This window comes from Phacochoerus africanus, chromosome 3 (genome assembly GCF_016906955.1).
Source record: "Phacochoerus africanus isolate WHEZ1 chromosome 3, ROS_Pafr_v1, whole genome shotgun sequence".
NCBI classification, from domain to species: Eukaryota; Metazoa; Chordata; class Mammalia; order Artiodactyla; family Suidae; genus Phacochoerus; species Phacochoerus africanus.
In genome coordinates, this window is record NC_062546.1 from 95,919,235 (window position 1) to 95,943,337 (window position 24,103).

Sequence of the window (24,103 nt, forward strand, 5' to 3'; positions counted from 1 at the left end):
AAATGTCTGTCTAAAACTGAAATTTGGGACCAGTTAATTACCCAGAGCCTGTCTTCCTCACTCACCTCCCCCTCAAAATATTCTGACACCAGAGATAAAGACATATCTACCAACACAAGTAGATGTGTTAAGTGCCACAGTTTAGGAGGAGTGTGATAATAAGCACTGGGAAATGTGACAGACTTCATTAACGATGTCAATTATTGGATAAGAACTTAGGTTCTTGCCTCAAATCATGAAGATGGAGCAAGGTAAACTTGAGGGTCGCAGTGTCAATTTCACTCCCTTCACCCCAAAAGTTCAGCACAGATTCTAACTAGCAAGTGCACTGAACTTACCCATGAAACTGGGAGCACTGAGCTCTGCACAGCACTGAGTCCTCCTCATCCTGAACCTGGTCTTTCTCCACTCAGTCATAGCTCCATTGGCTTTTCCTGTAAAGTTTTACAGCTTTCTTCTAACAGGTTTTGACACACCTAATGTCAAAAGTTTATCCATAGATATTCAATGGATTTGGGTTTTCAAAAGAAAACCTATTTAATTTGCTATTTTGTTGCACTGTGTCTCCTAATTGGTTACAGAGAGCTATTGATATTGTTTGTTCAGCTTTGAGTCTTACTGGTTGTAAAAAGTTTTCCAACTTCTCATTTGGACTCTCAAGACAGAATCCTTATATCACCAAGAAAAAAAATGAGTTCTCTCCACCTTCATCCCAAACATACAAACATATTCTAGAAGGAAACTGTACCTGCTGCCCTCTGTTCAGTTAAAGAAAAGAAAAAAAGAGGGGGTTAAGCAGCCTAGTTGTTTCCAACGGTTTGTCAGTTAATTATTTTGATAAACTGTACTCACATTATCCTAAAAACTCTTCTGCTTATACAATATTCCTCTCCTACATTTTTGGGGGGTGAGGTTTTTCCTCTAATTCTTCCACCAATCCTTGCAAGCACTAAATCTTCTAAGAAATTCTTACGATTTCTTGTCTGCTCATGACACTCATTTTATTCTGTATGTGTTTACTATATTTGTCATTGGAAAGCAATGAAAAGCAGGCAGAAGAAATAGGAGCTAAGTCTACTCTTGAAAACAGGAAAACTTCAATGGGTGAGATTTATACATTTGTAGTTTTTTGCCTAAGGGCAATCTCAAATTCTGCACAAGGCAGGGGCAAACATTACTAACTTGAAGCGTCAGTGGCAGGAGGAGCAGAGCTCCCAGAAAATTGAGGAGGAAATCCTGAAAGGGAGGAAGCAGCAGAAGGGATTAACTTGAAAATCTGTATGTAAAAGCCTCCTTGACTCTGGCTGACAAACTTTTGCATGCACAGGAAGACCCCAAAACCCCAAGAAAAAGAAGCAGTTGGAAACTTAAAGAAATAAATAGAGGTAACTGCCCGCCCAAAGGGAAACAGAACATGGACCTTGGATCCAGCCAGACTGCACTCATTTCAATACACAGTACAGGTTGTGACCAACACAGACAGAGCGTCACTACCGCCTCCACAACCAAGCTATTTCTAAAACTCTAAGATATTCCTGCTTCCCTGTGCAATCAGTCCCCCAGCCCCCCAGCACTCACTGGTCTGCTTTCAGTCACTACGTATGAGTTTTGCTCATTCTACAATTTAACATATGTGGACTAATAGAATATGTCATGTAGTAGCCCATTACATAAAAATAAAACAATTATTTTTCATCCATTCACTTACTGATGGATATTAAAGTTAATTCAAGTGTGAATAAAGCTACTAGGATCATTGATGTACAAAGTTTCATATAACATGTTTTCATCTTTCTTGGATAAATATCCAAAAGTGAGGTTGCTTGCTGGAATATATTAAATCTGTTTAATTTTACTAGAAACTGCTAAACTATGCTTTCCAAAGTGGTTGTATCCTTTTAAAGTCCTACCAGCCATTCTTATCAGTTGTTCCACACCCTTGCCAAAACTTGGTATTGTGAGATTCTAACTTTTTAACTATTCTAGTGGATGTGTAGTAACCTCTCATTGTGGTTTTACTTTATATTTCCCTGATGTGCCTGTAAGAGTTTTGTAGATGTCATTTATCAGAGTGAGAACATTTCTTTCTCTACTAAGTTTATTAAGTTTTTGTCATGAATGGGTACTGAATTTTATTCTACATAAATTATGCTTCAATTATACTAATGCTTTTTTTAAAAAAACCCTCAGGCTAAAAGCATACTTAATGGTGAAACACTGAACACTTTCCACCTAAGACAGGGAACAAGGCTAGGTCATCTGTTCCCATCACTTCCATTCATCCTGGTCCTGGCAGTCTTGGCCATGCAATAAAGAAGGAAAAACAGTGGTGCAGTGGTTAACGAATCCAACCAGGAACTGTGAGGTTGCGGGTTCAATTCCTGGCCTTGCTCAGTGGGTTGAGGATCCAGTGTTGCCATGAGCTATGGTGTGGGTCACAGACACAACTCAGATCCTGAGTTGCTGTGACTCTGGCGTAGGCCAGCAGCAACAGCTCCAATTAGATCCCTAAGCCTGGGAACCTCCATATACCGAGGGAGCAGCCCAAGAAATGGCAAAAAGGCAAAAAAATAAATAAATAAACTGTATTTCTATATGTGCTAGTGATAAACAACTGGTAACTGAAAACCAACAATACCATTCGAATAGCTTTCCTACCTACCAAGTTGCAAAAGAGAGAATGTAAGGTATTAAACTCTTTGAATTCACTCTTTCCCTCACAAACCTACTCTACTTTAGTCCTATTGACTTTATCTCCTAAATGTCTTGAGCACTTACCACCCACAGCCAATTCGGTAACTTCACTATTGCAACCATCTCCCAAATGTCTGTAGTTTGCAACTTTATTTGTCATCGGCTATACTGTAACCAGTGATATGTCTAAAATACAAGTTTCACGTTATTTGTGTAAATAAATCCTTGGGCCAGAATAATCTTACCATAGATTAAAAGCCCCGATCTACTGTACTACTCAAATCTCATCTTTGATCCATCTTCTCTTCCTATTCTATATTCCATTGATGGGTATAAATTTTTTTTCAGTTCCTCAAACGCAACAATTCTCACTCTTCACTCTGGAACTCAGCATATGGTGCTGATTCTCCCGGAAATACTTGTCTGCACCCCAGATCCCTTTGTCATTCCCTCTCAAAATGGAACAGGGTAAAAAGAGATCAGAAACAAAGATCTAACATTTGGCAGGCTACCAAAGAGGTTTACACAAAAGGTAATAAGAGCCTGAATTAAAGTATTATAGTAGAAACAGATGAAAGGATCATGAGAGAAATATAAACAAGCATTTTCACAATCATGTTGTACTAAAACATGGCTTGATGAAATAAGACATCCTCCTTGTGACCTCTGTATTTCCTCAAACCTGACGACATAATTCAAGAATTTTGTTATGTAAAAATTATCTTCAAATGGAGTTCCTGTTGTGGCTCAGCAGATTAAGAACCCGACTAGTATCTTTAAGGATGTGGGTTGGATAGCTGGCCTCGCTCAGTAGGTTAAGGATCCAGCATTACCACAAGCTGTGGCACTGCTGTGGCTGTGGCATAGGCCAGCAGCTGCAGCTGGGATTCAGTCCCTAGCCTGGGAACTTCCATATGCTGTGGGTGAGTGCAGGTCTCTATAAATTATTTCTTACATAACAGCATATTGGGTTAGAGCAGCACTTTTCAAAATGAGGTTCCTTGGGCTAGCATCATTAGCATTACATGGGAATTTGTTTGAAAAGCAAATTACTAAGCTACACCCCAGACTCTCTGAATCAGAAATTCTAGGCATAGGGCCCAGAAATCTGTATCATAAAAAGCCTTCAGGTGATTCTGATTTAGTTCATGTTTGAAACCCACAAGGTTCGCGGATATAGAAACAGTAGTGAGAACCCGTAAAATATTATAACCACAACACAAACTATCAGAAGGCTGACACTGCAGAAAGAACAGGTCAGTAGTAATTGATAATCTAGTCTTTGTCCCACTGAAGGGCTCAGTAACTCACTCTGCAGGCAAAAAAAAAAAAAAAAAAGTACATATAGTACTCATGATGCACATGAGTAATATAATCTCAAAGCTCTCATGAACATCATGCTGATAAAGGCCACTAATGTAGAGCCACCTTTAAGTGCTTACAAAATTAAAGACATTGTGGATAATGAATTACAACCACATTGTTCATATTTTGCTCACTCACGCAGTACACATTTACTGAATACTACTCTTACACAAGACATTATGCTAAAAGCTAAAGTTGTGATAAGTAGTTTTTAAATGAAATCAGAAGAAATTTCAAAAGTCATTACTTTTAAGTAATTTTATTTGTTGCACTGGAACTCAATGCCAAGGAAGAGTTTAAAGTAAAGGATAGTCAAGATTCTGTATTTGTTACATATAAGACTATAATAAAGTGCTAGGTGCTTTTTTAGTTTATCAATTACAAACCTGATTAATTTAATTTCTACATATACATGTGCCTAAGACAATATTAACTCTGATCTTCTAAAACTAACATGCAGTATATATATAAAGTATATATGCAACATATACATTTATACATAATACATATACAAACATAAGTATATATAACTAGATGAGCTTTAGGATGAAAAAATTCTGAATAAGACTTGACAAGGACTAATTCTTTAGGAATATTACCAAATTCTTTATGATCACTGCTGGTAATTTTACTGCATGATTACTTCCTCTCCTCTATATGTGCATTTTTATAAATCCTGTGCATCTGTACCATTATCTCTTGGGAAGCAACACTCTGCAGTAGAGAAAATAAAGGCTCTGGATTCAGATTTGAGTTCAAATCCTTTCTCAGCTACTTAATTATCTGTGCAATTAAACAAGTTTTGTAAGCCTCAGTTTTCCATCTTTAAGAGAATTTTAATGATACTTCCACAAGATTATTGTGAGAATATGGTTTACTAACAAGTCCACAATAGATGTTTCATAAACATTACTCCCTTACTCCTTTCTCTTTTTAAAAATTGCATCTCCTTCCCTCAGTCCATTAATTATCCTCAAAGTCATGACATATTTCATACTGACAACCAAACGAGACAATTACCTTTGTGTTCTAAAGGTCCTTCCTTAGACACATTTGGGCATTTTACAGATTCTTCTGAATATTTAAATACAGCAGAAAAGACTTGCAGGGGGAGTCAGGAGACCCACATCTAGTCTCATCAATACCAGCAAGTAGTTTAAGCTTTATCTCCCTAGACTGGGATAATTTCTCATGAAAAATCAGGGTGGTAGGTAAAATAATCTCTAAAGCTTCTTTGAGGTCTTTAAAATTGTATGATTCTAATCTGAGGGGAAGAATTATTTTGGATGATTATAGAAATTGGTCCCTAGAAATATATCTTATTTCGGAAGGAATGCTTGAGATAGAAAAGTAAGGCAATGTAAGAAAAAGTAAGAGATGGCAAAAAAATCAAACCAGCTCAGCACACCTCTGCTTCCTCTCATTCATCCTGCTGTGTTGAGTAGAATGTCTTGTATACAAATTTATGTGACAGAATTTTTACTTCTTGTAATATATGTGGTTTCAATATGAGTCATCCTGGAACACTTTCTTAGGCACGATGGAGTTTTACAGCCATGGCAGTGACTATGTAACACACAGCTAGTCTCTTTTCTTCTACCGTCACTTCCTCAATGCATCTAAAGACAGGCTTATATCTAGAGGGTCTGACCTATGAGTATCAGCAAGATAATCTACAAATTATCTACTTTTTAGTCTCAATATTGCACACAGTTAGGTGGAGAAGACACCTTTCAGGTATTTGCCTGGCTTACAATTTCTCTTTCTGTAGAAGGTTATATTACTGACACTTCTACTCCCTTCTACTTTCATGTGCATTTACTTATTAAGAAATAACACTATTCCTCTAGGCAGTTCAAGACATCTAGTAGAAGTCATGAAAGTTTGTTTTTATTTTAGGTCAGTACAAAAGAAATTATTTCCACTGGGACTAGCTGGCCCTTGCTTGATTTTATTCACATCATCCTCATAGTTTTTCACATAAAATCAATAAGGAATTCCAAGAAAAAGTAATATCTAACTTTTCATATATACTTTCCATTAACCATTCATTCAGAGACCCAGGGCCTAACCATGAGAGAAAACTAGAGCAAGAACAAGAAAGAGATAGGAGTTCCCGTCGTGGCGCAGTGGTTAACGAATCCGACTAAGAACCATGAGGTTGCGGGTTCGATCCCTGCCCTTGCTCAGTGGGTTGGAGATCCGGCATTGCCGTGAGCTGTGGCGTAGGTTGCAGACGCGGCTCGGATCCAGCGCTGCTGTGGCTCTGGTGTAGGCCAGTGGCTACAGCTCTGATTCGACCCCTAGCCTGGGAACCTCCGTATGCTGCAGGAGCGGCCCAAGAAATGGCAAAAAGGCAAAAAGGCAAAAAAAAAGAACAAGAGATAGAGAGAAACCCTACATTTCTCACAAGAGTTATTTATTTTTTCTATAGCCGTTCTATTTATAAGGCTTACAAGTGATTTCTAAAGCACTGACTCTGAGTTCCCGTCCTGGCTCAGTGAACCTGACTAGTGAACCCGACTAGGATTCATGAGGATGCAGGTTCAATCCCTGGCCTCACTCAGTGGGTTAAGGATCCAGCGTTGCCGTGAGCTGTGGTGTAGGTCGCAGATGCAGCTTGGATCCCAAGTTGCTGTGGCTATGGCATAGGCCAGTGGCTACAGTTCTGATTGGACTCCTAGCCTGGGAATCTCCATATGCCAAGGGTGTGGCCCTAAAAGACAAAACAAACAAACAAAAAAACCAATAAAGCACTAATTCAGAGAACCATTTCTTCAGTCTCCCAATTTTTCTCAACTATACAAAATGTTTTCTTCAAAATAGTCAATCTCCTGTACTAATCAAAAAGATATCATATTCTTCTGTGAGAACCCTTCATTGTTATAACCATATAAATTTACAAAGAATTCACTCTTTCTGTTATTCATCACATGCTATTTTCTATTTCTATGATAGGATCTTTCCAATAAAAAGAATCATTCTTGAACTTACTGAGGAATTAGTTAAATCTAAGGAACTTAATGGCTGAGAACTGTAAACCTCTGAAATTTAATCTCTGTGTCATCTGAGAGGGTCTCCTCTGACATTTCCTACTTAGAAAAACTATACCTAAAAAATTTAGAATTTTGGTTAGAAACAGCTTGCTACGAATGTGCTTTAAAGAACTAGTTTCATCTTAATGGAGACTAATTTATGTAAGATTCACGATACACTAAATATTAATATTTTAATATTGCCCAATTTTCTCTCCAAGTATGAATTAGATTTACATCTCAGTTGTCTAAGACATACAGAGAGAGAAAATGGCACTAGACCTATAGATTGACTTAACAATTATGAAAACCTTAAGGAAATAACCTAACAGATGCACCAAGAAAATGAGATTCAAAGGCAAAAGAATTACTTCCAATCATTCGAATTAACTTTTCAAAAAAACACAAAAAAACAAAAAAAAAACCAAAAAACCTCACTAAACCAGTGAACATTATAAATTAGAAAGAACTTATTATGAAGAGAGGAAAACTAAAATGACAATGCAAGACAACAGCTTAAACTTACTGGGTTATCTGAGGAATCGTCAGCCAACTGTAAACCAAAATAGTCACGCTCAGTCAAATCAAGATGCTTGAAGACTACATCCAACAGAACTTGCCCCTGTTCATGTTTCTGGAAGAAAATAAAAGGAAATCAAACTATATACTTTTAGATTGACTTTTCTCCTCTTTTTAAAGTTGGCAGCTATTTCCACACCAACGACTTGGTTGAACATAAGGACTCCACATGTTCCATAACACTTAAAAAGTCTGACTATAGTCAAACTGGCTCAAAGAGTACACAATAAAGATGAAGCTATAAGTAATGTCTCAGACTGCAAATGCCTCTGCTTTCAGGCTATTATTGTAGTATTTCTGTAATTTTATATTGTTGCCACATTAACTCATGTATATATCATTTGTCTTACTGTTTAATTCTTACCTTTAAATTATGACTGGAAAGTGACATATTTGACTAAATACAATTTAAAATTTGTGTGTAAAATAAATAATGCCACAAAAGGAAATAAAAACAGTAAAAATTATTTGTAGCAAAATGATAATATTTTAATCATAAAAGTATATAGAGAACTTTAGAAATATCTCACTTTATCCTCATACCAATTTTATCACGTAGGCACTATTTATTGCCCTACTGCTGTAGCAAGAGTAACTGTAACCTCCCTAAGTGCAATAGCTACTACGCTGTGGTACAAGGGGCACAACTATGTAACTAATGAGTAAAAACAAAGAGAAACTATTAACATGTTCAGCAATAAAAGAAATCAAAGTGGAAAACTATGACATGTTATGAGCAAACAACAATCCAAAATATAAAATACAATGAGTGAGAGAAAAAGTATGTAATGCTAACATTGTAGACAGATATCATCTGCTGGGAAAGCAGTTTGGAAATATTAGACAAGAGCAATAACAATATTACTGACCTCTTCTGGCATCCTAACCTGAGTGAAAAATAAAATCTGATATTGGGAGAAATGGCTATACATACCAATACGTTCAGTGCAATATTATTTACAAAAGGCAAATATCAGGAAAACACATTAGCAAATAGCGGTGTTATTTTACCACTAATTTCCCCTCATATTAGCTATGGCAGTTTGGTAGCTTCCAGCTACAAGTTAAAATCAGAACTAAGAGCTGAAACAATAAGGATGTAATATTTTTTCACACAGTGGAAAGTAGAGAGATACAACAGATTTCAGAGTTGGCTAGTTCAGCAGATGAGAGATGTAATCAAGTACCAGGTTTTTTTTCCATCTCTTTTATCTGCATTCCTGGTGTTGGCTACATTTGTAGGCTATTAGGAAGATGGTCACAGCAATTTCAAAATTCATATCCACACATGATAATGTTCAAAAGAACAACCTTCCTCGTAAAGAGCTGCCCTTTACATTTTTGTGGGTCAAATAGCTAGTTGTAAAACTCATCAATGACTGGAAGTATGTGCTTCAAACAGTGCTTCACAATGGTGAACAATCTGAATAACCTGTGAACATTTTTGGTATTGATTTAACTGCCCCCTCCACTCCCCTCTCATTCTCATTGAACTGATCCAGAACAGAGATCAAGCATTAGCCTTTTTATTTATCACTTTTTTAATGGCCACACTTCCATAGCATATGGAAGTTCCTGGGCCAGGGACTGAATTCAAACCACAGCTGCAGCAATGCCAGAGTCTTTAACCCACTGAGTTGGGTGAGGATCAAACCTGCACCTCCACAGTTACCTGAGCTGCTACAGTCAGATTCATAACCCACTGTGCCACAGCAGGAACTCCAAGCATTAGTCTTTTAAAAAAGCTACTAAGGTGAGTCTACTGTACTCTTCTAGAGACAAGACAGAGTAGATGCATTTCTTCCTATGTCTACAGCTGAGTAAAACAAACAAACAACAACAAAACGTGGATTAAAATGTTTTAAACTCTGAAAGGTGAAAGAAGGTAGCAGCCTGGTTAAGGAACTCTTGGGCTTTCTTTGCATTTCTTTTTGCTGAGCTAAAATTCACATAATATACAATTAACCATTTTAAAGTGCTCAATGCAGCTGCATTTAGTTCACTCACAATATTGTACAACCATCATTTCTACCTAATCCCAAAACATTTTCATTACCAAACAGTATCTTTTGCCCCAGGTCCTGGCAACCACTCAACTGCTTTCTATCTCTATGGATTTACTCATTCTGCATATTTCATATAAATGAAACTGAACAATATGTGACCTTTTGTGCCTGGCTCCTTTTACTTAGCATTAATATTTCAAAGTTCCATGTTATACCACATATCCATATTTAATTCTTTTTTATGGTTATGTAATATTCCATTATATGGACATACCACTGTTTATTAATTGATGGACATTTGGGTTGTTTCTACCTTTTGGGTACTGTGAATAATGCCACCATGAATATGGTATACAAGTATCTATTTGAGAATCTGCTTTCAATTCTTTGGGGCACATACATGATGGATCATGTTGAATTTCTGTTTAATTTTCTGAGAAACCACCAAACTCCTTTCCATAACAGCTGTACCATTTTACATTCTCATCATCAATGCATGAAGGTTCCAGTTTCCTGAAGTGCCACAGAATTCAAGTAGGGAGCCTACAGCTCCATGTGTCTCCTGGTCCTAGATGGTGGCAAGTGGGAGGACTGGTCTTCTACTCTCTGACAACCAACAGCAAGCTGCACTACACAGTATGTCCTCAGGGGTGGAATCAGCAGAAGCTGAGTGCACAGCATGAACCTCAGCCTAGTGGTGACAGGCAGTGCTCAGACTCCCCCAGTGGGGTGGTGACAGAAGAAGCTGAGCGGGAAGCCAAGACTTCTACTCTCACCACCAGCCAGCAGGAACAGGTGGCATCTGCCAAACAGAAATAAACAGGAAGATTAGGGAGAAGAAGTAGCTACAAAAAGGGTAACTTAAACCTTGAAATAAAGTCCAAGATAATGAACCACATTATCAAATGAAATAGACCAAAGCTGATAATGACTAAAACTGAAAGAGCAAAAGATCTGAAAACTCAACTACAGTGTGGAGTACCTGCATAATTTTCAGTAAGGTCTCTGGATAACACACACACACACACACACACACACACACACACACACAAAGGAGCCCAAAACAGTAACACAAAGGTTCTGGAAACCAAACTGCAACTCACAAAAGCAGGCTGGGACCTATACCAAGGTGATTCCTTGCTACAAAGAAAACTGAATACAATCCAGAGTCTCATACTATATTGGCTCAAATGTCCATGATGCTATCTAAAATCTCTAACCATAACAAGGAAAATCTTGATAAAATGTAAAAAAATAATCAATAGATGCCAACACTGATATGACTCAGATGCTGGGACTATATCCCAAATATTTTGAATCAGCCATCATGAAAATGTTTCAATTAGACACTATGAATGCTATTTAAAAAATAGAATATTTCTGCAAAGAAGGAGAAGATATAAAAGAACCAAATGTTAATAATATAACTAAAAAATACAGTAAGAGAAATGAAAACTGACTGGATGTGCTCCACAGAAGAATGAAGATGAGAAAGAAAAGAAAAATCAATGAATTTCAGAACAAATAAAAACTACCAAAACTGGAGTTCCCATTGTGGCTCAGTGGTTAACGAATCCGACTAGGAACCATGAGGTTGTGGGTTCAATCCCTGGCCTTGCTCAGTGGGCTAAGGATCTGGCGTTGCCGTGAGCTGTGGCATAGGTTGCAGACGCGGCTCAGATCCCGCGTTGCTGTGGCTCTGGCATAGGCCAGCTATAGCTCCAATTAGACCCCTAGCCTGGGAACCTCCATATGCCACAGGAGCAGCCCAAGAAATGGCAAAACGACAAAAAACAAACAAACAACAACAACAAAAAAACCTACCAAAACTAAACAACACAGAGAAGATAAACTGAAAAAAAAAAAAAAAAGGACGAGGCCCAGAGAGACACTCAAAAAGCTGTAACAGTGTCAGAGCACTAGAGTCCCTAAGAGAGAAGAGAAAGGGCTTTAGGATAATAAAATATTTGAGGAAACATTAGCTGAAATTTTTATAAATTTGGCAGAAAGTAAAAGCACAGACTCAAGAATCCAAGTGGATCCAAATCAAAATGAATCCAAACAAATCCACACCAAGATACATCATAATCAAACTACTGAAAACAAAAGAAAAAGGAAAAAATCTTAAAACACAACTAGAAAAAGAATTTACCTATAAGGAATGACAATTCAATTAGAGTAGATTTCTCATCTGCAACCATAAAACCAGAGGGAAGTGGTACAATAACTTCTAGGTGTTGTAAGAAAAGAACTATCAACACAGAATTCACTAGTAAGAGAAAAATACTTCAAAGCAGTGAAGGGCAAATAATGACATTCTCAGAAAAAAAGAAAAGTTAGGACAATTTTCACACTTTGAGGGTAAAACGAATCCTGAATTCAGGAAGCAGATGAGATTGCCAAGGGTCAGGAGAGTAAGAAAACAGCTAGGTGGAACATGTTCCAAAATTGCTAATAGGTAGAACAGTTACCACCAAAGAAGGCAATCAACAAATATTTGGTAAGTTGAATGAGCGAATGATGAAACTACAGAAAAAAAAATGTTGACGGGATTAAGATGGAGGAATAGAAGGACTGGATCTCACCTTCTTTCATAAAAACAACAAAATTACAACCAAATGCTGAACGACCTTCAACCAAATGGACTGGAAACTTGCAAAAAGATATCCTACTCCAGAAGACAAAGGGGAGGCCACATCAAGAGGTAAGAGGGGCAATTAGGTGATATAAGCAACCCCATATCTGCCAGGTGGGAAGCCCACAGACAGGAAAGTAACTGTATCATAGAGACTCACCTACAGGAGTGAGGGTTCTGAGCCACATGTCAGGTCCTCACACCTGGGGAAATGGCACTGGGAGAAAGAGCCCCTAGAGAATATGGCACTGAAGGCCAGTGGGGCTTGTGCACAGGAGCTCCACAGGATTAGGGGAAATGGAGACCCTATTCTTGAAAGGCACACACAGGCTTGCATGTCCGCTTGGTCCCGGGCCAAAGCAGAGGCTCCATAGGAATCTGGGTTGGACCTGACTGCAGTTCTTGGAGGACCTCCTGGGAAAACAGGGGGTGACTGAGGTTTGTTGTTGTGGGGGAAGGACACTGGAAGCAAAGCTCTTGGGAATATTCATTGGTGTGTGTTCCTCTGGAGATGGCCATTTGGGGAAAGTACAGCCCCACCCATCAGTGCTGAGAAGCCCCAGGGCAAACAACAATCCAGGTGGGATCACAGCCCCACCCTTTAGTAAACAGGCTGCCTAAAGACACCCCAGGCACACAACCACCTCTAATCTCATCCAGAGACCAAGACCCAACCACTACTAGAACAGGAATCAGCCCTACCTACCAGTGGGCAGTCCCTCCCTTCAGGAAGCCTGGAGCAAGCCCCAATACCAACTTCAGCCACAAAGGTGGCAGACATCAGAAGTAAGAGAGGCTACAAATAATATTGTCTAAAAAAAGGAGACCACAGCAAAAACCTATAAAAATGAAAAGCCAGAGACCTATAACTCAGATAAGGGAGAAAGAAAAAGCCCAAGAAAAACAGCTAAGTGATCTGGAGATTATCAGCCTCCAGGAAAAACACTTCATACTTATGATAGTAAAGATGACGCAGGACATTGGAAATAGACTGGAGACAAAGATTGATAATTTAGAGCAAATGCTAACCAAAGAAATACAAGATTTAAAGCTTAAGCAAGCAGAGATGCAAAATACAATAACTGAAATAAAAAAATTCATTAGGAGCAGCCAACAGCAGAATACAGGAGGCAGAAGAACAAATAAGCAAGGTGGAGGACAGACTAGTGAAAATCACTGATGAGGAACAGAAAGAGAAAAAAGATTGAAAACAAATGAAGAGAGTCTCAGAGAACTCTGGGACAACATTAAATGCACCAAAACTGTATCATAGGGGTGCCACAAGGAGAAGAGAGAGGGGAAGGGACAGAAAAAATATTCGAAGATATAGTAGCCAAAAACTTTCCTAAAGTGGGAAAGGAACTACTCACTCAAATCCAGGAAGTGCAACGAGTACCATATAAAATAAATGCAAGGAGGAACACTCCGAGACACATATTAATCAAACTGACCAAAATTAAAGAGAAAATCTTGAAAGCAGCTAGGGAAAAGAAACAAATAACATACAAGGGAACCCCGATAAGGTTATCAGCAGATTTTTCAGCAGAAACTCTGCAGGCCAGAAGGGAGTGGCATGATATACTTAATGTGATAAAAGGAAAAAACCTTCAACCAAGATTACTTTACCCAGCAAGGCTCTCATTTAGATTTGAAGGCGAAATCAAACACTTTACAGATAAGCAAAAGCTAAGAGAATTCAGCAACACTAGACCAGCTTTACACAGAATACTAAAGGAACTTCTCTAGGCAGAAAAGGCCACAACTAGAAACAAAAATACCACAAATGACAAGGCTCGCCAATAAAGGCATATATACAGGAAAGGTAGGACATCATCCGCACACAATCATGCTACCAAAATCAGATATCATGAGAAGAGGAGGGAACAAATGCAGGACATTGGAGATGCACCTGCAATTAAGAGACCAACAACTTAAACTCGTATATATATAGACTCCTACATCAAAACTTCAGGATAACTGCAAATCAAAAATCTACAACTGATACACGTATGAATAAGAAAAATCAACTCAAATACAGCACTAAAGATAGTCTTCAAATCAAAAGAGGAGAGAACAAGAGAAGGGAAGAAAAAGGACCAACAAAAACAAATCCAAAACTGTTAATAAAATGGCAGTGAGAACATACATATCAATATTTACCTTAAATGTTAATGGGCTAAACGCCCCAACCAAAAGACATAGACTGGCTGTAGATACAAAAACAAGATTCATATACATGCTGTCTTCAAGAGACCCACTTCACTTCTATGGACACACACAAATTGAAAGTTGAGAGGATGGATGAAAATATTCCATGCAAATGAGAATCAAAAGAAAGCTGGAGTAGCAAACTCGTATCAGACAAAACAGAACTTAAAAGAGAATATTATAAAAGACAAAGAAGGACATTACATAATGATCAAAGAATCAATCCAAGAAGAAGATATAACAATTGTAAATATATATGCACTCAACACAGGATCACCTCAATATATAAGACAGCTGTTAAAAAACTTAAAAGGAGAAATTGACAACAACACAGTAATAGCAGGGGACATGTTAAATGGACAGCAATGGACAGATCATCCAGACAGAAAATCAATGAGGAAACACAGGCCCTAATGAAGTCTTAGACCTATAATAGATATTTATAGGACATTCCATCCAAAAGCAATAGAATACACATTCTTCTCAAGTGCACATGGAACATTCGCTAAGACTGATCACATCCTGGGCTACAAATCAAACCTCAGTAACTTTAAGAAAACTGAAATCATATCAAGCATCTTCTCCGACCACAATGCTATATGACTGGAAATCAACAACAAGAAAAAAAACTGCAAAAAACAAAAACACATGGAAACTAAACAACATGCTATTAAACAATCAATGGATCACTGAAGAAATCAAAGAGGAGATTAAGAAATACCTAGAAGCAAAGGACAACAAAGATATGACACTCCAAAATCTATGGGATGCAGCAAAAGCCATTCTAAGAGGAACGTTTATAGCAATACAAGCCTACCTCAGGAAACAAGAAAAAGCTCAAATAAACAAGCTAACTTTACATCTAAAGCAGCTCAAGAGAGAAGAACAGACAAGACCTGAAGTTAGCAGAAGGAAAGAAATCATAAAGATCAGAGCAGAAATCAATGAAATAGAAATGAAGAAAACCACAGAAAAGATCAATGAAATGAAAAGCTGGTTCTTTGAAAAAAATCAACAAAATTGATAAACCCTTAGCCAGACTTATCAAGCAAAAAAGAGGGAAGACTCAAATCAATAAAATTAGAAATAAAAAAGGAGAAGTAACAATGGACATCACAGAAATACAAAGGATCATAAGAGACTACTTCATACAATTATATACCAATAAAATGGAAAACCTAGAAGAAATGGACAAATTCTTAGAAAAGTACAATCTTCCAAGACTAAACCAAGATGAAATAGAAAAGATGAATGGACCAATCACAAGAACTGAAATTGAAACTGTGATTAAAAAATTTCCAGGGGAGTTCCCGTCGTGGTTCAGTGGTTAACGAATCTGACTAGGAACCATGAGGTTGCGGGTTCGATTCCTGGCCTTGCTCAGTGGGTTATGGATCCAGCGTTGCCATGAGCTGTGGTATAGGCTGCAGATGCGGCTTGGATCCCACGTTGCTGTGGCTGTGGTGAAGGCCAGCGTCTATAGCTCCGCTTCGACCCCTAGCCTGGGTACCTCCATATGCCATGAGAGTGTCCCTAGAAAAAGCAAAAAAAAGGACAAAAAAAAAAAAAAAAGGACCAAAAATCAAAAGTCCAGGACCAGACGGCTTCACAGATGAATTCTATCAAACATTTAGAGAAGAGCTAACACCTATCCTTCTGAAACTATTCCAAAAAATTGCAGAGGAAGGAACACTTCCAAACTCATTCTACGAGGCCACCGTCACCCTCATACCAAAACCAGACAAAGATACCACAAAAAAAGAAAATTACAGGCCAATTTCACTGACGAACATAGATGCAAAAATCCTCAGCAAAATACTAACAAACCACATCCAACAATACATTAAAAGGATTGTATATCATGATGAAGTGGGATTTATCCCAGGGATGCAAGGATTCTTCAAAATCCACAAAGCAGTGTGATACACCACATTTACAAACTGAAGAACAAAAACCATATATGATCCTTTCAATAGACGTGGGAAAAGCCTCTGACAAAATCCAACACCCATTTCTGATAAAAACCCTTGAGAAAGTGGGCATAGAGAGAACGTACCTCAACATAATAAAGGCCATATATGACAAACCCACAGCTAACATCATTCTCAATGGTGAAAAACTGAAAGAATTCCCACTGAGATCAGGAACAAGACAAGGATGTCTGCTTTCGCCACTACTATTCAACACAGTTTTGGATGTCCTACCCACGGAAATCAGAGAAGAAAAAGAAATAAAAGGAATCCAAATTAGACAGCAAGAAGTAAAACTATCACTATGTGCAGATGACATGATACCAAACCTAGAAAACCCTAAAGACATTACCAAAAAACTGTTAGAGCTTGTCAATGAATTTGGCAAAGTCACAGGATACAAAAGTAATGCACAAAAATAGATGGCATTTCTATATACTAACAATGAAAGATCAGAAAGAGAAATTAGGAAACAATCCCGTTTACCATCACATCAAAGAGAATAAAATACTCATAAATAAACCTACCTAAAGAAACAAAAGACCTGTACTCTGAAAATACTAAGATGCTGATGAAAGAAATCAAAGATGACACAAATAGATGGAAAAACATATCATGCTCTTGGATTGGAAGAATTAATATTACCAAAATGACTATACTACCCAAGGCAATCTACAAATTCAATGCAATCTCTATCAAGTTACCAAGGACATTTTTCACAGAACTAGAACAAATTTTCCTTTTTGTTTTTGTTTTGCCATTTTTTGGGCCTCTCCTGAGGCATATGGATGTTCCCCGGCTAGGGGTCAAACTGGAGCTGTGGCCACTGGCGTATGCCAGAACCACAGCAATGCGGGATTTGAGCCACGTCTGCAACCTACACCACAGCTCACAGCAACGCCGGATCTTGAGCAAGGCCAAGGATCAAACCTGAAACCTCATGGTTTCTAGGTGGATTCGTTAACCACTAAGCCAAGATGGGAACTCCTAGAACAAAATATTTTAAAGTTTGTTTGGAAGCACAAAAGACCCAGAATAGCCAAACACATACGAGAAAGAAAAACGAAGCTGGAGGAATCGGGCTCCCTGACTTCAGACTATACTACAACGTGATAGTCATCAAAACCATATGGTATTGACACAGAGAGAAACAGAGATCAGTGGAACAGGATAGGAAGTCCAGAATTAAACCCATGCACCTAGAGTCAACTAATCTATGATAAAGGAGGCAAGAATAGACAATGGAAAAAAGACAGTCCCTTCCAGAAGTGGTGCTGGGCAAACTCAACAGCTACATGGAAAAGAATGAAATTAGAACACTTCCTAACACCATACAAAAAAATCAACTCAAAATGGATTAAAGACCTAAATATAAGACCAGATCCTATAAAACTCTTAGAGGAAAACATAGGGCGAACACACTCAGACATAAACCATAGCAATATCTCCTCAGATCCACCTCCTAATGACAATAAAAACAAAAATAAACAAATGGGGCTTAATTAAACTTAAAAGTTTCCGCATAGCAAAGGAAACCCTAAACAAAATGAAAAGACAACCCACAGAATGGGAGAAAATATCTGCAAAGGAAGCAACTGACAAGGGATTGATCTCTGAAATTTATAAACACCTTGTGCAGCTCAACACCAAAAAAACAAACAACCTATAAAAAATGGTCAGAAGGTCTGAACAGACAGTTCTCCAAGGACGACATACAGACGGCCAAAAAAACACATGAAAAGATATTCAACATCACTAATTATTTGAGAAATGCAAATCGAAACCATGATGAGGTACCACTTTACACCAGCCAGAATGGCCATCATCAAAAAGTCTACAAATAATAAGTGCTGGAGAGGGTGTGGAGAAAAGAGAACCCTATTACAGCGTTGGAGGGAATGTAAATTGGTTCAAACACTGTGGAAAACAGTATGGAGAGTGCTCAGAAAGCTAAAAATAGAATTACCATTTGATCTAGCAATGCCATTCCTGGGCATCTATCCAGAGAAAACCACGACTCAAAAAATACATGTACTCCAATGTCCACTGCATCACTATATACAATAGCCAAGACATGGAAACAACCTAAATGCTCATCGACAGAGGAGTGGATCAAGAAGATGTGGAATATTACTCAGCCATTAAAAGGAATGAAATACCAGCATTTTTAGCAAGATGGATGGACCTAGAAATTATCATGCTAAGTGAAGTCAGTCAGACAGTGAAACACCAACATTAAATGCTTTCACCTACACGTGGAATCTAAAAAAAAGGACATAATGAACTTCTCTGCAGAACAGATACTAACTCACAGACTTTGAAAAACTTATGGTTTCCAAATGAGACACGCTGGGGGTTTGGGTTGCAAATGCTATAAAATTTGGTTGTGTTGATTGCTGTACAACTACGAATGTAATTGAATAATAAAAAATGCTATAAAAAAGAAAGAAAAAAAATGTCAAGTGTATATGGACTTACAGTCCTCTGCAAGCAACTGGTCCTTCAATTTTTCTTACTTCACTAGAGGTCCAGTTAAAGCACTCAGCATTTGAGGGAATCTCTAAAGCACACAAGACCATCTTCAGAGAAACTAACCTACTAGGAACAGCTTCTTTAAAGATGAAGAAACTGTCTCTAACAAAACTTTTTCAAGTTTATCATTAAGAACTTTAACTCAGTAACAACTGTCAGGCAAAAACCAAGATTCTTATTGGCAGGCCAAGCACAAGGACAGATGTGTTTGTAGGAAGTACTAAAGCAGCATCTCTACAGATGCAGGGAAAAATACTTTGTCTTAACTCTTTGAACTGTCAAAAGAAAAAACTAACTGGTAGGTTTTTTTTTTTGGTCTTTTCTAGGGCCGCAGCCACGGCATATGGAGGTTCCCAGGTTAGGGGTCTAATTGGAGCTGTAGCTGCTGGCCTACACCAGAGCCACAGCAATGGGGGATCTGAACGGGGTCTGTGACCTCCTACACCACAGCTCATGGCCATGCCGTATCCTTAACCCACTGAGCAAGGCCAGGGATCAAACCCGTGACTTCATGGTTCCTAATCGGATTTGTTCACCACTGAGCCACAAAGGGGACTCCTGGTAGTTAGTTTTTTAACTGCAGCTAAAGGAGGATTCTCTTGAAGTTCCCACCATGGTGCGTTGCTGCGGAGGTGTGGGTTCAATCCCTGGCCCAGCACAATGGGTTACGGATTCAGCATTGTTGCAGTTGTGGTGTAGGTCACAGCTAAAGATTCAATCCCTGGCCTGGGAACTTCCACATGCTCCCATAAAAAGAAAGAAAAAAGAGAGAGAGGATTCTTTTAAAAATTAATTTGTTCATCAAAAGATTTTTATTGAATGCTAACTTTAGAGCCCAGTTTCTCAACCAAACTTGGCATGTTGACACTTTCTGTCAGATAATTCTCCACTCTGGGGGTTGAGGCAGGGAACTGTCCTGTGTATTTTAGAATGTTTAGCAGCATTCCTGGTTTCCACCCACTAGATGCCAGTAGCTCCCACCCAACTTTAATTACCAGAAATATTCTGACATTGTCAAACCTCCCCTGAGGGAAGGAGAGTGGGAAAGATCAGACCGATTTTCAAATCACTGCTATCGAGGTACTATTACAGTTCTAGATAATGGGCTCAAAACCTCCTGCTAAAGACATCCTTGTAAGACTATAAATTAGTTTCTCATTTAGCTTTAGAAAAATACTAAACAGAAAACCCTACTCTATGAGTGAGGACAACAAGAAGTATAACAGCTGGGATTTATCATGAATTCTGACTCTGTCCCATTTAGTATATAAAATGAACAAACAGGAAAACGTGCTCTATAAATAATGGCTAATTATAGAATGTTAATGAGGCCAGGCCAGTCTCCATCCCTCCCAAATGTGTTTCTCTGCAAGGCCAAAGATTACATGCACTAGTATCACCTTATGTAGACATTTAAATTACAGATTCCTGAGCCCAACAGACCTATGAAATTGAGGTGTGGGGGAGCCATGTGAACTTCCAGTAAGTCTTTCCTAAGAACTCACCATTCGATTCTTTTTTTTTTTTTTTTAAAGAATTTTGACAAACGTGTCTCAGGTCTTTTTTGTTTTTTGTTTATTAATTAATTTATTTATTTGGTGTTTTTGCCATTGCTTGGGCCGCTCCCACGGCACATGGAGGTTCTCAGGCTAGGGGTCAAATCGGAGCTGTAGCCACTGGCCTATGCCACAGCCACAGCAATGCAGGATCCAAGCCGTGTCTGTGACCTACACCCCAGCTCACGGCAACACCGGATCCTTAACGCACTGAGCAAGGCCAGGAATCGAACCTGCAACCTCATGGTTCCTAGTCGGATTCATTAACCACTGCGCCACAAGAGGAACTCCTCAATTCTTATAAAATACAAAAATGTAAGAAAAACAGCACTAGAAACTACTTGTCTCCAATCTTTCATGACCACACTTTTAATATATTTTAAATTTGTGCTACCGATGACAAGGATATATAGAGAGGGAACAGAAGATTGGTGTGGAACTAAAAGCAGACAGTGTGGAAATAAAAACACCAGTCTGAATGGTCAGAGGCCAGGACTCTAGTCCTAGTTTTACCACTTACTTGGCATGTAGTAACGAGCAAGGCACAAAATCTCTGAGTTTAAATTCTCTATCTGTAAAAAAGAAATAACTGTTGTACTATATCGTTATTGACAAAAAAGAACAAAAAATGGATGTGAAAGCTCTGAGGAAATAATACAGCACCAATATGAGAGATCAGTATTACTTGACAGGTATTAATGTGAAGATACAACTGACAGTCATATTCCAATAATTTATCCAATGTAGTATTAATCAGGGTATATGCAAAAAACCTGTTTCTGCAGAAACATATCCTAAAAACATTTAAAAACTACTAAAAATAAAAGCATATTCACAGGGTATCTCTGCTAAGAAAATTGAAAGAATGGAGAACACATTAATATGCTCTCAGAGAATTTCTACAGATGAGAGGCTGAAAGGGTGGTCAAGGGTCATTGCACAGAAACAAGTAGGTGGGCAGGAAAGATCCTACAGAACTACAAAAGGAAAACTTACTTTGGTATAATGGAGCTAAAAAAAGATTTGCTGAAGTTCCCCTGTGGTGCAGCAGGTTAAATGAGCCAGTGTTGTCACTTCAGTGGCTTCGGTCGCTGCTGTGGCATGGGTTCAATCCCTAGCCTGGGAACGTCTGTATGCTGCAGGTGGAACCAAAAAAAAAAAAAAAAATTATATAAAATATTTAAATTCGCAATAGAAGGACTGGAGCTCAACTTCTCTCCTAAAAACAACAAAATTCACAACTAAAGGCTGAGCAATCGCCACCCAAATGGACTGGAAACCTTAAAAAAGATACCCTACTCCAGAAGACAAAGAGGAGGCCACCTCAAGAGGCAGGAGGGGCGATTTCACAATATAAACAACCCCATACCTCCTGGGTGGGAAGCCCCACAGACTGGAAACTAACTGGTTCACAGAGACTCACCTACAGCAGTGAGAGTTTTGAACCCCACATCAAACCCTCATGTGCAGGGATCTGGCATTGGGAGAAAGAGCCCCTGGAGCATCTGGCATTGAGGGCCACTGGGGCTTGTGCGCAGGAGCTCCACAGGACTGGGGGAAATGGAGACCCCATTCTTAAAAGGAGCACACAGACTTTCAAGTGCACTGGGTCTCAGGGCAGAGCAAAGTCTCCATATAAATCTGCGTCAAACCTGACTGCAGTTCTTGGAGGACCTCCTGGGAAAACGGGGGTGAATGTGGCTTGTTGTGAGGGAAGGACATTGAAAGCAAAGCTCTTGGGAATATTCAGCAGTGTGCCTTTCTCTGGAAATGGCCAGTTTGGGAAAATCTGGCCCCACCCATCAGCACTGAGAAGCCCCGGAGCAAACAACAATCCAGGTGGGATCACAGCCCCACCCATCAGTAAACAGGCTGCCCAAAGACCCCTCAGGCACACAGCTGCCTCTAATCCCATCCAGGGACTAAGCCCCACCCACAAGAGGGATAGGAATCAGCTCCACCTACCAGTGGGCAGGCATCAGCCCCTCCCATCAGGAAGCCTACAGCAAGCCCCCATACCGACTTCAGCCACAAGGGGGGCAGACACCAGAAGTAAGAGAGGCTACAACTCTATTATCTGTAAAAAGGTCACCACACCAAAAACCTACAAAAATGAAAAGACAGAGAACTATAACTCAGATGAGGGAGAAAGGAAAAACCCCAGAAAGTCAGCTAAGTGATGAGGAGATTCTCAGCTTCCAGGAAAAAGACTTTAGACTGTTGATGCTGAAGACATTGGAAATAAACTGGGGGCAAAGATGGATAACTTACAGGGAACACTGAGCAAAGAGATACAAGATATCAAACTTAAACAAGAAGAGATGCAAAGTACAATAACTGAAATAAAAAATTCACTAGAAGCAGCTAACAGCAGAATACAGGAGGCAGAAGAACGAATAAGCGAGGTGGAGGACAGATTAGTGGAAATTACGGATGCAGAACAGAAAAGAGAAAAAAGATTGAAAACAAATGGAGAGAGTCTCAGAGAACTCTGGGACAACATTAAACACACCAACATCTGTATGATAGGGGTGTCAGAAGAAGAGAGAGAGAGAAGGGGACAGAAAAAATATTCCAAGAGATAATAGCCGAAAACTTCCCCAACATGGGAAAGGAACCACTCACTCAAATCCTGGAAGCACAACGAGTACCATATAAAATAAACCCAAGGAGGAATACACCGAGACACATATTAATCAAACTGACCAAAATTAAAGACAAAGAGAAAATCTTGAAAGCAGCCAGGGAAAAGAAACAAATAACATACAAGGGAACCCCGATAAGGTTCTGGGCAGATTTTTCAGCAGAAACTCTGCAGGCCAGAAGGGAGTGGCATGATATACTCAACATGATGAAAGGAAAAAACCTCCAACCAAGATGACTCTACCCAGCAAGGCTCTCATTCCGATTTGAAGGAGAAATCAAAACCTCCACAGATAAGCAAAAGCTGAGAGAATTCAGCAGCACTAAACCAGCCTTACAACAAATACTAAAGGAACTTCTCTAGGTAGAAAAGATAAGACAGCAACAGGAAACAAAAATTCCACAAATGACAAGGCTCACCAGTAAAGGTATACATACAGTAAAGATATGAAATCATCCGTGCACAATTATACCACCAAAATCAGAAATCATGAGACGAGGTGGGCACAAATGCAGGACACTGGAGGTGAACTTGCAATTAAGAGAACAACAACTTAACACAATCTCATATACATATAGACTCATGTATCAAAACTTCAGAATAACTGCAAACCAAAAATCTACATGTGATACACAAACAAGGAATCTCTGGAGAAGAAATATACCTCATAGTAAATAAGTACATAATCCACTATGAAGGGGGTCATGTGACATCATTCTTGGAATGCTGAAGTCTCCTTAGATCTGATTCTGATTTCCTCTCCATCAAAGAATTTATAATTATAATTAAATAATGCAACTGTACAATTAAATAATACAGTTCTACAACTGTATTATCAATAACCATTTCTCTCCGTGGTACAATGTAAGGTCTATAATG

General features: G+C 38.8%; 1 protein-coding gene across 1 annotated transcript in view; it reads right to left on the reverse strand.

The window, feature by feature from the left end:
* Positions 1 to 24,103, reverse strand: part of PTPN4 (protein tyrosine phosphatase non-receptor type 4) — a 223,898-nt gene that overhangs the window by 150,824 nt on the left and 48,971 nt on the right. Inside the window, exon 3 of the mRNA XM_047772185.1 lies at positions 7,621 to 7,728. Within this exon, the coding sequence (XP_047628141.1) occupies positions 7,621 to 7,728 (108 nt within the window). The remainder of the gene's footprint in view (positions 1 to 7,620; positions 7,729 to 24,103) is intronic.